The 16,942-nt window shown below is 40.4% G+C and overlaps 1 protein-coding gene across 1 annotated transcript in view; it reads right to left on the bottom strand.

The window, feature by feature from the left end:
• Positions 1–13,440, bottom strand: part of ONECUT2 (one cut homeobox 2) — a 94,885-nt gene extending 81,445 nt beyond the window's left edge. Inside the window, exon 1 of the mRNA XM_075343353.1 lies at positions 12,153–13,440. Coding sequence (XP_075199468.1) covers positions 12,153–13,248 — 1,096 coding nt within the window. The 5' untranslated portion in view covers positions 13,249–13,440. The remainder of the gene's footprint in view (positions 1–12,152) is intronic.
• Positions 13,441–16,942: the final 3,502 nt, after the last annotated feature.

Genomic DNA, 16,942 nt, shown 5'->3' with positions numbered 1-16,942 from the left:
TATATAGTTAGATTCATATATGTCCTGTGTGTGTAGCGATGCAATTATTCTTGTTAAACTATACACTACATTTATATATATACGATATATATATATATACATATATACAAACAATATATATATATATATATGTATACAATATGGAGATATATATATATATAGCTATGTACAGTTACACTCTCACATAGTAAATTATTAGGAATATACATATATGTGTATATATATATATATATATTAAAAAAATAAGTATATATATATATATATAAATTAAAAAAAAATATAAATGTATATATATATATATTCATATAATAAATTATTAGGAATGTGCATATGTACATAGCTGAATATATAGATAGATATACAGTATATGTATATATATATATATATATATATATATATATAAAAACATGTACATACGTTTTCATATAGTAAATTGTTAGGAATATATACATGCATATATATACATACATACATATATATATATATATATATATATATATATATATACACACGTTTTCATATAGTAAATTATTAGGCATACAATATTATATATATATATATATTCATGTATTTTATGTATGTACATACATAATATATACAGCAATGCATAATTTCAATAGTATGAATCAATAGGTTAAGAATAGGTAATAATATATATGAGAATCATCAGTTAAAAAAATAAATAAATATATAAATAAATATAATAAGTAAAATAAATAAATTTAGTAGGAAAAAAATAGATATATTCAATACTGAAAACAAAAACAAAAATAAGGTGCAGATAAAATTAATAATTGAATTACAAAAAAAAATAAAAAATGAAAAAGAAAATGACTGAAAAATATTAAAAAGAAAAAAAATGGCAGTTACGCAGGTGCAGATGCCTCTCTGTCCCTCCTCCAGGACTATTATATGACCACAATAAGGCACAAAATAATATAAATTTGTATTTTATAGATGTATAATTATGGCATATAAAGTTTAATTAGTTATTTTTTAATTATGATATTATTATTTTTACATTGTAATTTTTTTTTGTTAGAAAAACCGCTACCAACCACTTGAACACCTAACTCCCCCCCTCAACTTATATTTTGGATTGCACAAGTTTTAGGGGTGGGCTTCAGGGTCTGCCAGGAGGAGACTCTTCCAAAATCAATAAACGCGGAGTTGGGTTGGATCGAATTGTCTTACGTGCGCGGGGATGATCATGGGAATGTATTGGGAAAGGAACATGAGGAGATACAAGGCCGTCATTATAATATAGCAGCAACAAGCCCACTCCACACCAAATAAATATGCAGCACCTCATTCCGCAAAAATCAATCCCCGCGCCGGTGACGGCCTAGAAGAAGCCGCCTACTGTAGATGTTCCTACACTTATTTTTTAATTTTCCAACCAGGATCGTTCCCGGAGATAGAAGAGCTAAGAACAAAGGAGATTTATCACCGCGGCTGGATGTAGAGGGCGATCCTAGCTCCTTCACCTTAGACGCGCCTCAGCTCGGGGGGCAGAGGACAACAGCGTCTCATCTACAAGACCCCAGACTCCGAGATTTTTGCCTGTTTAACCCAAAGCAAATGACCCCTGTTCTTCCTCCACAGAGCTGAGATTTCTATCAATAATTCATGGGAACGGCTTGTGTCTTCACCCTGTGGCTCTTCATTCGCACAATACTCTAAATCCATACACGCGGCCGTACAATGGCCTGACGAGTACAGCATAGGGTTAACCAGTGATCACACTATTATATTAACCCCTTATAGATGCACCCGAGGATAAACTTGCTGCTCCACTACGACAAAAATTGTGCAAATTTTGCATTTTAGTCCATAAAATTCTAATATCGGAATATACTGTATAAATAAAGAACTCTGCAGAAATCTAGGTAGTCCATGTGGCTCCCAGAGATGGGGACACCTCCTATTTACAACAGCACTTTCATGACCCGGGAACATCCATAGCCCCCTCCATCAGTCTGTGCACTGGAGTCAGGGGGGCCGACGAGGGAACCTCACATGCATATAGGGCCCGGAGGATATTTCTATGGACTGAAGAACCTTTTTTATATATAAATATATATATATAGTATATACTAGTGATATGTCTATGTACTGAGGAGTATATACTAGTAATATCTCTATGTACTGAGGAGCATATACTAGTAATATCTCTATGTACTGAGGAGTATATACTAGTAATATCTCTATGTACTGAGGAGTATATACTAGTGATATCTCTATGTACTGAGGAGTATATACTAGTGATATCTCTATGTACTGAGGAGTATATACTAGTAATATCTCTATGTACTGAGGAGTATATACTAGTAATATCTCTATGTACTGAGGAGTATATACTAGTAATATCTCTATGTACTGAGGAGTATATACTAGTAATATCTCTATGTACTGAGGAGTATATACTAGTGATATCTCTATGTACTGAGGAGTATATACTAGTAATATCTCTATGTACTGAGGAGTATATACTAGTAATATCCCTATGTACTGAGGAGTGTATACTAGTAATATCTCTATGTACTGAGGAGTATATACTAGTAATATCTCTATGTACTGAGGAGTATATACTAGTAATATCTCTATGTACTGAGGAGTATATACTAGTGATATCTCTATGTACTGAGGAGTATATACTAGTGATATCTCTATGTACTGAGGAGTATATACTAGTAATATCTCTATGTACTGAGGAGTATATACTAGTAATATCTCTATGTACTGAGGAGTATATACTAGTAATATCTCTATGTACTGAGGAGTATATACTAGTAATATCTCTATGTACTGAGGAGTATATACTAGTGATATCTCTATGTACTGAGGAGAATATACTAGTAATATCTCTATGTACTGAGGAGTATATACTAGTAATATCTCTATGTACTGAGGAGTATATACTAGTGATATCTCTATGTACTGAGGAGTATATACTAGTAATATCTCTATGTACTGAGGAGTATATACTAGTAATATCTCTATGTACTGAGGAGTATATACTAGTGATATCTCTATGTACTGAGGAGAATATACTAGTAATATCTCTATGTACTGAGGAGTATATACTAGTAATATCTCTATGTACTGAGGAGTATATACTAGTAATATCTCTATGTACTGAGGAGTATATACTAGTAATATCTCTATGTACTGAGGAGTATATACTAGTGATATCTCTATGTACTGAGGAGAATATACTAGTAATATCTCTATGTACTGAGGAGTATATACTAGTAATATCTCTATGTACTGAGGAGTATATACTAGTAATATCTCTATGTACTGAGGAGTATATACTAGTAATATCTATGTACTGAGGAGTATATACTAGTAATATCTCTATGTACTGAGGAGAATATACTAGTGATATCTCTATGTACTGAGGAGTATATACTAGTGATATCTCTATGTACTGAGGAGTATATACTAGTGATATCTCTATGTACTGAGGAGTATATACTAGTAATATCTCTATGTACTGAGGAGTATATACTAGTAATATCTCTATGTACTGAGGAGTATATACTAGTAATATCCCTATGTACTGAGGAGTGTATACTAGTAATATCTCTATGTACTGAGGAGTATATACTAGTGATATCTCTATGTACTGAGGAGAATATACTAGTGATATCTCTATGTACTGAGGAGTATATACTAGTAATATCTCTATGTACTGAGGAGAATATACTAGTAATATCCCTATGTACTGAGGAGTGTATACTAGTAATATCTCTATGTACTGAGGAGAATATACTAGTGATATCTCTATGTACTGAGGAGAATATACTAGTAATATCCCTATGTACTGAGGAGTGTATACTAGTAATATCTCTATGTACTGAGGAGAATATACTAGTGATATCTCTATGTACTGAGGAGTGTATACTAGTGATATCTCTATGTACTGAGGAGTATATACTAGTGATATCTCTATGTACTGAGGAGTATATACTAGTAATATCTCTATGTACTGAGGAGTATATACTAGTAATATCTCTATGTACTGAGGAGTGTATACTAGTAATATCTCTATGTACTGAGGAGTATATACTAGTAATATCTCTATGTACTGAGGAGTATATACTAGTAATATCTCTATGTACTGAGGAGTATATACTAGTAATGCCCCTAGTATATACTAGTAATGCCCCTTAATAACAGGGTCGGTACCGCAGGACTGGCGCATAGCAAATGTGGTGCCAATATTCAAAAAGGGGACAAAAACTGAGCCGGGAAATTATAGGCCGGTAAGTTTAACCTCTACGGTTGGTAAAATCCTTGAGGGTTTCTTGAGAGATGCTATATTGGAGTATCTCAAGAAAAATAACCTTATGACAGAGTATCAACATGGGTTTATGAGGGATCGATCCTGTCAAATTAATTTGATCAGCTTCTATGAAGAGGTAAGTTCAAGTCTGGACCAGGGAAATGCAGTGGATGTTGTGTATATGGACTTTTCAAAAGCTTTTGATACGGTGCCACACAAAAGGTTGGTACATAAAATGAGAATAATGGGGATAGGGGAAAATATGTGTAACTGGGTTAAAAACTGGCTAAGTGATAGGAAACAAAGGGTGGTTATTAATGGTACGTACTCGGACTGGGTCTCAGTTCATAGTGGGGTACCACAGGGGTCAGTATTGGGCCCACTTCTTTTCAACATATTTATAAATGACCTTGTTGGGGGCATGCGGAGTAGAATTTCAATATTTGCAGATGATACTAAACTCTGCAGGGTAATCAATACAGAGGAGGATAATTTTATATTACAGGGAGATTTATGTAAATTGGAGGATTGGGCTGAGAAGTGGCAATTGAAGTTTAATGTAGATAAATGTAAGGTCATGCACTTGGGTAGAGGAAATAACATTTATGATTATGTACTTAATTGTAGAACACTGGGTAAAACAGACACAGAAAAAGACTTGGGTGTATTGGTGGATGGTAAACTTCACTTTAGTGGACAGTGTCAGGCAGCTTCTGCCAGGGCTAATAAAATAATGGGATGTATTAAAAGAGGTATAAGTGTTCATGAAAAAAATATAGTTCTACCTCTGTACAAGTCACTAGTGCGACCACACTTAGAATACTGTGTACAATTCTGGTCACCGATATATAAGAAGGACATAGCTGAACTGGAGAGGGTGCAGAGAAGAGCCACCAAGATTATTAGAGGAATGGGGGGGCTGCAATACCAAGACAGGTTATTAAACTTGGGGTTATTTAGTTTGGAAAAACGAAGGCTTAGGGGGGATCTAATCACAATGTATAAATATATGAGGGGACAGTACAGAGACCTTTCCAAAGATCTTTTTACACCTAGGCCTGCGACTGGAACACGGGGGCATCCGCTACGTCTTGAGGAAAGAAGGTTTAATTATAATCACAGACGAGGATTCTTTACTGTACGAGCAGTGAGACTATGGAACTCTCTGCCACATGATGTTGTAATGAGTGATTCACTACTAACATTTAAGCAGAGCCTGGACGCCTTTCTTGAAAAATGTAATATTACCAGTTATGTATATTAGATTTTATGACAGGGTATTGATCCAGGGAACTAGTCTGATTGCCGGATGTAGAGTCAGGAAGGAAATTTTTTCCCCATTGGAACTTGTTTGCCACATTGGGGGTTTTTTTGCCTTCCTCTGGATCAACATGTTAGGCTACAGGTTGAACTAGATGGACTTAGAGTCTCCCTTCAACCTTAAAAACTATGATACTATGATACTATGATACTATTATTGAGGATACGTCTATATACTACAGTAGTAATGCAGCTAAACACTGAGGAGCATTTACAAGCAATAACTATATACTTACATTTACTACGAATACCGCTATGTACTGAGGATACCTACATTTACTACTAACACCTCTATGTACTGGGGATACCTACATTTACTACTAACACCTCTATGTACTGAGGATACCTACATTTACTACTAACACCTCTATGTACTGAGGATACCTACATTTACTACTAACACCTCTATGTACTGGGGATACCTACATTTACTACTAACACCTCTATGTACTGGGGATACCTACATTTACTACGAATACCTCTATATACTGTGTATACCTATATTTACTACTAATACCGCTATGTACTGGGGATACCTACATTTACTACGAATACCTCTATATTCTGGATATACCTACATTTACTAATAATACCTCTATATACTGAGGATACCTACATTTACTAGTAATATCTCTATGTACTGGGGATACCTACATTTACTACTAATACCGCTATGTACTGGGGATACCTACATTTACTACTAACACCTCTATATACTGGGGATACCTACATTTTACTACTAATACCGCTATGTACTTTGGATACCAACATTTACTACTAATACCGCTATGAACTGGGGATACCTACATTTACTACTAATACCGCTATGTACTGGGGATACCTACATTTACTACTAATACCGCTATGAACTGGGGATACCTACATTTACTACTAATACTGCTATGTACTGGGGATACCTACATTTACTACTAATACCTCTATATACTGGGGATACCTACATTTACTACTAATACCGCTATGAACTGGGGATACCTACATTTACTACTAATACTGCTATGTACTGGGAATACCTACATTTACTACTAATACTGCTATGTACTTTGGATACCTACATTTACTACTAATACCGCTATGTACTGGGGATACCTACATTTACTACTAATACCGCTATGAACTGGGGATACCTACATTTACTACTAATACTGCTATGTACTGGGGATACCTACATTTACTACTAATACCTCTATGTACTGGGGATACCTACATTTACTACTAATACCGCTATGAACTGGGGATACCTACATTTACTACTAATACCTCTATATACTGGGGATACCTACATTTACTACTAATACCGCTATGTACTGGGGATACCTACATTTACTACTAATACCTCTATGTACTGGGGATACCTACATTTACTAGTAATATCTCTATGTACTGGGGATACCTACATTTACTACTAATACATCTATGTACTGGGGATACCTACATTTACTACTAATACCGCTATGTACTGGGGATACCTACATTTACTACTAATACCTCTATGTACTGGGGATACCTACATTTACTAGTAATATCTCTATGTACTGGGGATACCTACATTTACTACTAATACATCTATGTACTGGGGATACCTACATTTACTACTAATACCGCTATGTACTGGGGATACCTACATTTACTACTAATACCTCTATATACTGGGGATACCTACATTTACTACTAATACCGCTATGTACTGGGGATACCTACATTTACTACTAATACCTCAATATACTGGGGATACCTACATTTACTACTAATACCGCTATGTACTGGGGATACCTACATTTACTACTAATACCACTATGTACTGGGGATACCTACATTTACTACTAATACCGCTATGTATTTTGGATACCTACATTTACTACTAATACCTCTATATACTGGGGATACCTACATTTACTACTAATACCTCTATATACTGGGGATACCTACATTTACTACTAATACCTCTATATACTGGGGATACCTACATTTACTACTAATACCTCTATGTACTGGGGATACCTACATTTACTACTAATACCTCTATGTACTGGGGATACCTACATTTACTAGTAGTATCTCTATGTACTGGGGATACCTACATTTACTAGTAGTATCTCTATGTACTGGGGATACCTACATTTACTACTAATACCTCTATGTACTGGGGATACCTACATTTACTAGTAGTATCTCTATGTACTGGGGATACCTACATTTACTAGTAGTATCTCTATGTACTGGGGATACCTACATTTACTACTAATACCTCTATGTACTGGGGATACCTACATTTACTAGTAATATCTCTATGTACTGGGGAAACCTACATTTACTACAAATACCTCTATACACTGGGAATACTTACGTTTGCTAGTAATACCTCCATCACTGGGAATACTTACGTTTGCTAGTAATACCTCCATCACTGGGGATACTTCCATTTACTAGTAATACCTCCATCACTGGGAATACTTACGTTTGCTAGTAATACCTCCATCACTGGGGATACTTCCATTTACTAGTAATACCTCCATTTCTCAGGATACCTCAGTTTACAATCAATCCCTTTATTTCTGGGCAGATTTATATTTTCTAATCACTCCTCCATGTACTGGGGATACTTACATTTATTGGTAATACCTATGCTCCCAAAATACTTCTCTTTACAAGTTCTAACTCTATGAATTGGGGATCCTTACATTTATTAGAAATTCCTATATGCACTGGGGATACCTCTGTTTACTAATAATACTAATAATGTCACCAGATACTGGGAATTCTACATTTTGGGGCTAATTGTGTACGGAGGATATTTCCATTTACCAGCACCACCTCTGCCACTTAGTAGTAATACCTGCATGTACTGGGAGTACTGCCATTTACTAGTACTTACTTTATGCATTGGATCTGCTTCTAATTACTAGTAACACCAATATTATCTGGGATACTTCTATGTCCCAGCAATATGTCTATATACTGGGAATATTTGCATTACTTCTATTACCAAGGATGCCCCTCGTATGGATCTCTGCACTGGGTTTAGCAATTCATCAATGATCTGGGGATGCTTGTGCTTAGTAGTAATATCTCTAAGCAATGGGGATACCTCCATTTACTAGGAATACCTCCCTATAGTGTGCACACTTCCATTTACTAGTGTCCATGTAACGTGGGTGCTTCTGGGCTCTGTAGACAGAGGATCATTCCATACTGCCACCTAGCACCTTTCTATACTGGGGATGCTTGTATTTATTCATATGTCTAGACAATGGGGATACCTCCATTTACTAGGAATACCTCCCTATATTGTGCATACTTCCACTTACTAGTAATAAGTCCAGGTACTGTGGGTGTTTTTGAGCTCTGTAGATAGAGGATCATTCCATAATGCCCCCTAGCACCTTCTATACTGGGGATGCTTGTATTTATTAATATATCTTTAATCAATGGGGATACTTCCATTTAATAGGAATACCTCCCTATAGTGCGCATACTTCCACTTACTAGTAATAAGTCCATGTACTGTGGGTGTTTTTGAGCTCTGTAGATAGAGGATCATTCCATACTGCCACCTAGCACCTTTCTATACTGGGGATGCTTGTATTTATTCATAATATGTCTAGACAATGGGGATACCTCCATTTACTAGGAATACCTCCCTATATTGTGCATACTTCCACTTACTAGTAATAAGTCCAGGTACTGTGGGTGTTTTTGAGCTCTGTAGATAGAGGATCATTCCATACTGCCCCCTAGCACCTTCTATACTGGGGATGCTTGTATTTATTAATATATCTTTAATCAATGGGGATACTTCCATTTAATAGGAATACCTCCCTATAGTGCGCATACTTCCACTTACTAGTAATAAGTCCATGTACTGTGGGTGTTTTTGAGCTCTGTAGATAGAGGATCATTCCATACTGCCACCTAGCACCTTTCTATACTGGGGATGCTTGTATTTATTCATAATATGTCTAGACAATGGGGATACCTCCATTTACTAGGAATACCTCCCTATATTGTGCATACTTCCACTTACTAGTAATAAGTCCAGGTACTGTGGGTGCTTCTGGGCTCTGTAGATAGAGGATCATTCCATAATGCCCCCTAGCACCTTCTATACTGGGGATGCTTGTATTTATTAATATATCTTTAATCAATGGGGATACTTCCATTTAATAGGAATACCTCCCTATAGTGCGCATACTTCCACTTACTAGTAATAAGTCCATGTACTGTGGGTGTTTTTGAGCTCTGTAGATAGAGGATCATTCCATAATGCCACCTAGCACCTTTCTATACTGGGGATGCTTGTGTTTATTAGCAATATCGCTAAGCAATGGGGATACCTCCATTTACTAGGAATACCTCCCTATAGTGCGCACACTTCCACTTACTAGTAATAAGTCCATGTACTGTGGGTGCTTCTGGGCTCTGTAGATAGAGGATCATTCCATAATGCCCCCTAGCACCTTCTATACTGGGGATGCTTGTGTTTATTAATATATCTTTAATCAATGGGGATACTTCCATTTAATAGGAATACCTCCCTATAGTGTGCACACTTCCACTTACTAGTAATAAGTCCATGTACTGTGGGTGCTTCTGGGCTCTGTAGATAGAGGATCATTCCATACTGCCACCTAGCACCTTTCTATACTGGGAATATTTACATTTTCTGGTAATCTCTCCTATGTACTGTGGATACCTCCATGAATTAGGGATATGTCTAGATATTGGGGATGATTCTATAAAGAATGGTTTTGGAGGGGTTTTGTTAGTAGCTATTATATTATCAGCAGCACTTTGCAAACCATGATTAATATCACTGGCAGATAACAAGCCCCTATAGTGTGGCGACTCTATACGTGACCTGCATGCAGCGGGGGCTCGTCCCCTTGTCTAGCAGAGGCCTCTTTTTTTTTTTTTTTTACAGGCTTGTAATTAAGTGGAAAAGGACAAACACTGTGAGTTTAATTGTCAAGTGCAGAGCTGGAGAATGCCAGCCACAAGTATATTACAGACAAGAGGACCCCGCCAGCCCTGCATGCCATAGCCTTGTATAAAGGTCATTATTACATGCAGGACTGTGACATAGAAGCTGCATCTACAAATTACCGAATCCCGACTGCAGCTAAAAATAATCCCATTGATCCGGTGTATTTTTATTTAATCAATAACCGATGACTATCATTATACGGGAGGCAGACGGCTCTGAAGGGTTAGAGGAACGCACGAGGACATGGGGGGATAGTTTCTAGGAATACTTTGCTGCAATCGTATTTACGAGGTTATGACATTGTCTATGGATGTCATAGTGCATTGTTCTGGAGTCGCCGTGCATTGTTCTATACTGCTCTTTTGTTCCCCCATAGAAGCCGTTCACAATGCAAAATCTTTTTTACACTAACACTTAAAATGTGTTAACACCTATATATATATATATATATCTATATGTCAAAATCTCCCAATATGCAGATTAGCCCATGCATGTGCATTGCTTGGAGAAGAAATTGTTCTATTGCAGCTCAATATTTATCAAATATTGTTTCTTCCAACAGAGTAACACATAATATTTGTATCTGCTTTGTATGTTTTCTTTTATTTGTTTTTTATATACAACAGTCCAGAACAATAGACAGGTGCAGCTCACCTACTGACCACTAGAGGGTGCACAAAAACACACAATTCACATGAACAATGTTAAGGGGGGATCTAAAATCAATTGAAGCCCTGAGATTTTTTTTTTCCTATTTTCCAACTGTATAACAAGCAAATAAAATGCGGAATTAGGAAAATAAAAATATAGCATGTTCAGTAGCGTATTATAAGATTGCAAAACTTGGAGGCCACATTGGGTAGCCTAGGTTCTACTCTACATCACAAGCTATTGTATAGGGGCGTTATATGGCATGAATGACCATAGCTTTGCAAGCTTGAGTGTAGCGGGGACTGAGCCACCATTGCCGCCATGGTCTGGGCACTGGGCACTAAGGTTTAGGGGCACCATTGGCGCCATGGTCTGGGCACTGGGGGGTTAAGGTTTAGGGGCACCATTGCCGTCATGGTCTGGGCACTTGGGCACAGTATTTGGGGGTGAAGGTTTAGGGGCACCCTTGCCGCCATGGTCTGGGCACAGTGTTTGGGGGTGAAGGTTTAGGGGCACCCTTGCCGCCATGGTCTGGGCACTGGGCACAGTATTTGGGGGTGAAGGTTTAGGCGCACCCTTGCCGCCATGGTCTGGGCACTGGACACAGTATTTCTGGGTGAAGGTTTAGGCGCACCCTTGCCGCCATGGTCTGGGCACTGGACACAGTATTTGTGGGTGAAGGTTTAGGGGCACCATTGCCGTCATGGTCTGGGCACTGGGCACAGTATTTGGGGGTGAAGGTTCAGGCGCACCCTTGCCGCCATGGTCTGGGCACTGGGCACAGTATTTGGGGGTGAAGGTTTAGGCGCACCCTTGCCGCCATGGTCTGGGCACTGGGCACAGTATTTGGGGGTGAAGGTTTAGGGGCACTGCATCTTTACAACTCACCTGCAAGCCTGAGAGCTGACATCCTCTGGAACTCAGGCTCCTGCAGCCATTTCCACATTCTTCTAAAAGTCTCCCTCCCAGATTTCAGTTTACTCCAAGGTTTAGGGTTCCTTAGCAGATCTGATAGGGTACCCTGTGACCTACACAGAACCCTCTGGGCAAAGATAGCCTGGGGGATGCTGTACCTTTTCAGCTCTGCAGTGATTCTTTGAGCCACTTCTTTGGTATTAATTTCTTCTAATTGTCCAGAGTTACTGAGTTGTGATCCAGAGGAGGAGGGCGGCCTGTCACGGCTGGAAGTCAACACGGGCCCATGAGATTGAGCATGGCCGGTGTGGTGCATCCCATTAATGTGGGACATCATGGCAGATGGCGGAGTGCCCAGGCCCCTGGAGAGGTGTTGCTCCCCTCTTGCCAGCATGGCAGTATGGGCATCAAAGTTTGGACTGAGCATTTTCTCATGGCCAGGTGGTCCATAGTTGTGGAGAGTCTGTTGAGTGTTGTGAATGGACCCCAAACCATTCCCCAGGTGGGCACCAGTAAGCGGGGATAGGCTTTGCCCCATGCCAGTCATGTCCTTGTAGGGGCTGTACAGGTTGTTCATTGCTGGGATGCCTCTGTCATCTCTCATGAGGGTGAAGCTACCACTGACATTGCCTGATAGCCTCTGATGATGGTGGTGGTGATGAGGATGGTGATGAGGGTGATGGAATTTATCCGACACTGTAGAGATTGGGGGCAAAGGCTGGAGAGGCGTTAAGGTGGTGTAGGTGCTGCTCATGCCCATCCCAGGTGGTGAGGAGTCACAGGGCATGCTCATGGCATGGTGCAGAGGAATGGACAGCTCTGGCCGGTACTCCCCAGCCCCATCCAGGATGGAAGCCATGCTGGACACCATTGCTGACCTGGATGATGGGACAGTGAGGTCCTGGTGAAGCCTCCGGTGATGGTGAGGGCTGTGGCTGCTCATCAGATCCTGCTCATGGCTGTTTCCACCATGCAAACTGCCAATACTGTCCATTGTCATCTCTGGGTTCATGGTGCAAGCATCCAGATCTTTGGTTAGGCATCTAAAGGCGTTATAGGCGGTCTTCATTCAGTCCATGGGTGGGTGTGGGTCAGTTTTAAGGCCTCTGGGTTTCTTAGAGGGTGAGTGGGTGTCAGGGTGAGTGGGTGTCGGAGTGCAGTGCTGAGTGCAGGTTGGGGGCAGGGGAAGGAGTGTGAGTGTGCTGCTCAGCGAGCTCTATCAGACGGGCCAGTGCTGCTCCTGGCCATGTCCTAGCCCTCTCCTCCTCTTACGTCTTCTGTTTAGGCAGCCGGAGCTGTCCAGAATGGGTTTGCTGAAAGCGCAACCTACCCCAACTGAGGAGGACACAGAGCGCCTTGACCGACAGGTCTTTCCTCCAATCAGTGCGCACACTGATACCTTCCGGGCCAATCAGCGCGGGCGGGGGCGGAAAGTGCCGTTTCAAGGTTGATTGAGTGGTCGCCACACATTACTCCAGGCTTGTACAAGGGGAAGGACTATTTAAAGATGCAGTGTCCCTATTTAATGGAAACAAGTGATTTAAAGTGCACTTATCTGCAATCCTCAGGCCATGCTGTCCTTACTGAACTCACACTTTTATTTGCACAAGAATGTGGGGGCTGGTGGTAAATATTATTGATTATGTATGAAAATATTGTACTAGCCCCATGTGTATTTATTGCAGCCACCACAGATATACATATATGCATTATGCTGCACAGGCCATTGTCAGATAGAGTCATGTCCTTGCATGCAGTCCCTCATCAATGTCACAGTGTCACCTTCTCAGGATCCATTGTGTTTTGGACCACAGATTCCATTTAGAAAGCATTTCAGCAGTGGACAATATGGCAGCAAATAGCCTCATTCACATGGTAAAGCTCTCAGTATGAAGCAGAACACAGCAGCAATTTGGTGCATTGAGCAGGAGAAAGGAGCACGAGTTGGGATGAGGGGACAATGGGACCTGCTCTAAAGCTGAGGCTTGGAAGTGACAGGGGCTGCCCGGGCAGGTTGGTGTCCCCCATTCTGGAGATTTGGGCTGGCTGAGGTTGCGCAGATGTTGCCTTTGTTTAAAGGCAGAGTAATTAAGCAAAGGGTGGACAGAAGTTTGAAAAGCGTGACCTATTTTCTTTTGATCAGCTGTCAAAGGAAGAGCAGGGGGTCTCCTTAAGACAGCCCCTCCGACCACTTCCAGCTGTTATCGAAAACTTGGGCAGGGAAATAAGGAAACTGCAAAATCTCCAAACCACTGTCAGCCCCTACAATGCATTGTGCAGGGGGAACATGTGTGGAGGGGCCTCAATATTGTGTGCAAATATCAACGGCCACACAACAATGAGGATGGCAGGAGCTGGACTGGAGGCACCTAGATACTGTGTGGACTGCATGCAAATCTGTGCACAGGGAACATACACTGCACATACACTGCACATACACAGAAAGCATATACACACAGGCAGCACATACACTGCACATACACTGCACATACACAGAAAGCACATACACACAGGCAGCACATACACAGAAAGCATATACACACAGGCAGCACATACACAGAAAGCATATACACACAGGCAGCACATACACTGCACATACACAGCACATACACAGAAAGCACATACACACAGGCAGCGCATACACTGCACATACACTGCACATACACAGAAAGCATATACACACAGGCAGCACATACACTGCACATACACAGCACATACACACAGGCAGCGCATACACTGCACATACACTGCACATACACAGAAAGCATATACACACAGGCAGCACATACACTGCACATACACTGCACATACACAGAAAGCACATACACACAGGCAGCACATACACTGCACATACACAGAAAGCATATACACACAGGCAGCACATACACTGCACATACACTGCACATACACAGAAAGCACATACACACAGGCAGCACATACACTGCACATACACTGCACATACACAGAAAGCACATACACACAGGCAGCGCATACACTGCACATACACTGCACATACACAGAAAGCATATACACACAGGCAGCACATACACTGCACATACACAGCACATACACACAGGCAGCGCATACACTGCACATACACAGAAAGCATATACACACAGGCAGCACATACACTGCACATACACTGCACATACACAGAAAGCACATACACACAGGCAGCGCATACACTGCACATACACTGCACATACACAGAAAGCATATACACACAGGCAGCACATACACTGCACATACACAGCACATACACACAGGCAGCGCATACACTGCACATACACTGCACATACACAGAAAGCATATACACACAGGCAGCACATACACTGCACATACACTGCACATACACAGAAAGCACATACACACAGGCAGCACATACACTGCACATACACAGAAAGCATATACACACAGGCAGCACATACACTGCACATACACTGCACATACACAGAAAGCACATACACACAGGCAGCACATACACTGCACATACACAGAAAGCATATACACACAGGCAGCACATACACTGCACATACATTGCACATACACAGAAAGCATATACACACAGGCAGCACATACACTACACATACATTGCACATACACAGAAAGCATATACACACAGGCAGCACATACACTGCACATACACTGCACATACACACAGGCAGAACATACACTGCACATACACTACACATACACTGCACATACACTACACATACACTACACATACACTGCACATACACAGAAAGCATATACACACAGGCAGCACATACACTGCACATACACTGCACATACACAGAAAGCATATACACACAGGCAGCACATACACTACACATACACTGCACATACACAGAAAGCATATACACAGAAGTCATATACACTGTACATACACACAGGCAGAACATACACTGCACATACACTACACATACACTGCACATACACTACACATACACTACACATACACTGCACATACACACGGGCAGAACATACACTGCACATAAACTACACATACACTGCACATACACACAGGCAGCACATACACTGCACATACACAGAAAGCATATACACTGCACATACACACAGGCTGCACATACACTACACATACACTGCACATATACACAGGCAGCACATACACTGCACATACACACAGTCAGCACATATACTGCACATACACACAGGCAGCACATACACTGCAAATACACAGAAAGCACATACACTGCACATACACACAGGCAGCACATACACTGCACATACACACAGTCAGCACATATACTGCACATACACACAGGCAGCACATACACTGCAAATACACAGAAAGCACATACACTGCACATACACACAGGCTGCACATATACTACACATACACTGCACATATACACAGGCAGCACATACACTGCACATACACACAGGCAGCACATATACTGCACATACACACAGGCAGCACATACACTGCACATACACACAGGCAGCACATACACTGCACATACACACAGGCAGCACATATACTGCACATACACACAGGCAGCAAATACACTGCACATACACACAGGCAGCACATATACTGCACATACACACAGGCAGCACATACACTGCACATACACACAGGCAGCACATATACTGCATATACACACAGGCAGCAAATACACTGCACATACACAAAGGCAGCATATACACTGCACATACACAGAAAGCACATACACTGCACATACAAACAGGCTGCATGTACACTACACATACACTGCACATACACACAGGCAGCACATACA

The sequence above is a fragment of the Anomaloglossus baeobatrachus genome, chromosome 1, assembly GCF_048569485.1.
Source record: "Anomaloglossus baeobatrachus isolate aAnoBae1 chromosome 1, aAnoBae1.hap1, whole genome shotgun sequence".
Taxonomy (NCBI): Eukaryota; Metazoa; Chordata; class Amphibia; order Anura; family Aromobatidae; genus Anomaloglossus; species Anomaloglossus baeobatrachus.
Note: the sequence above shows the minus strand (reverse complement) of the source record. Positions and strands in the feature narration are given on the sequence as shown.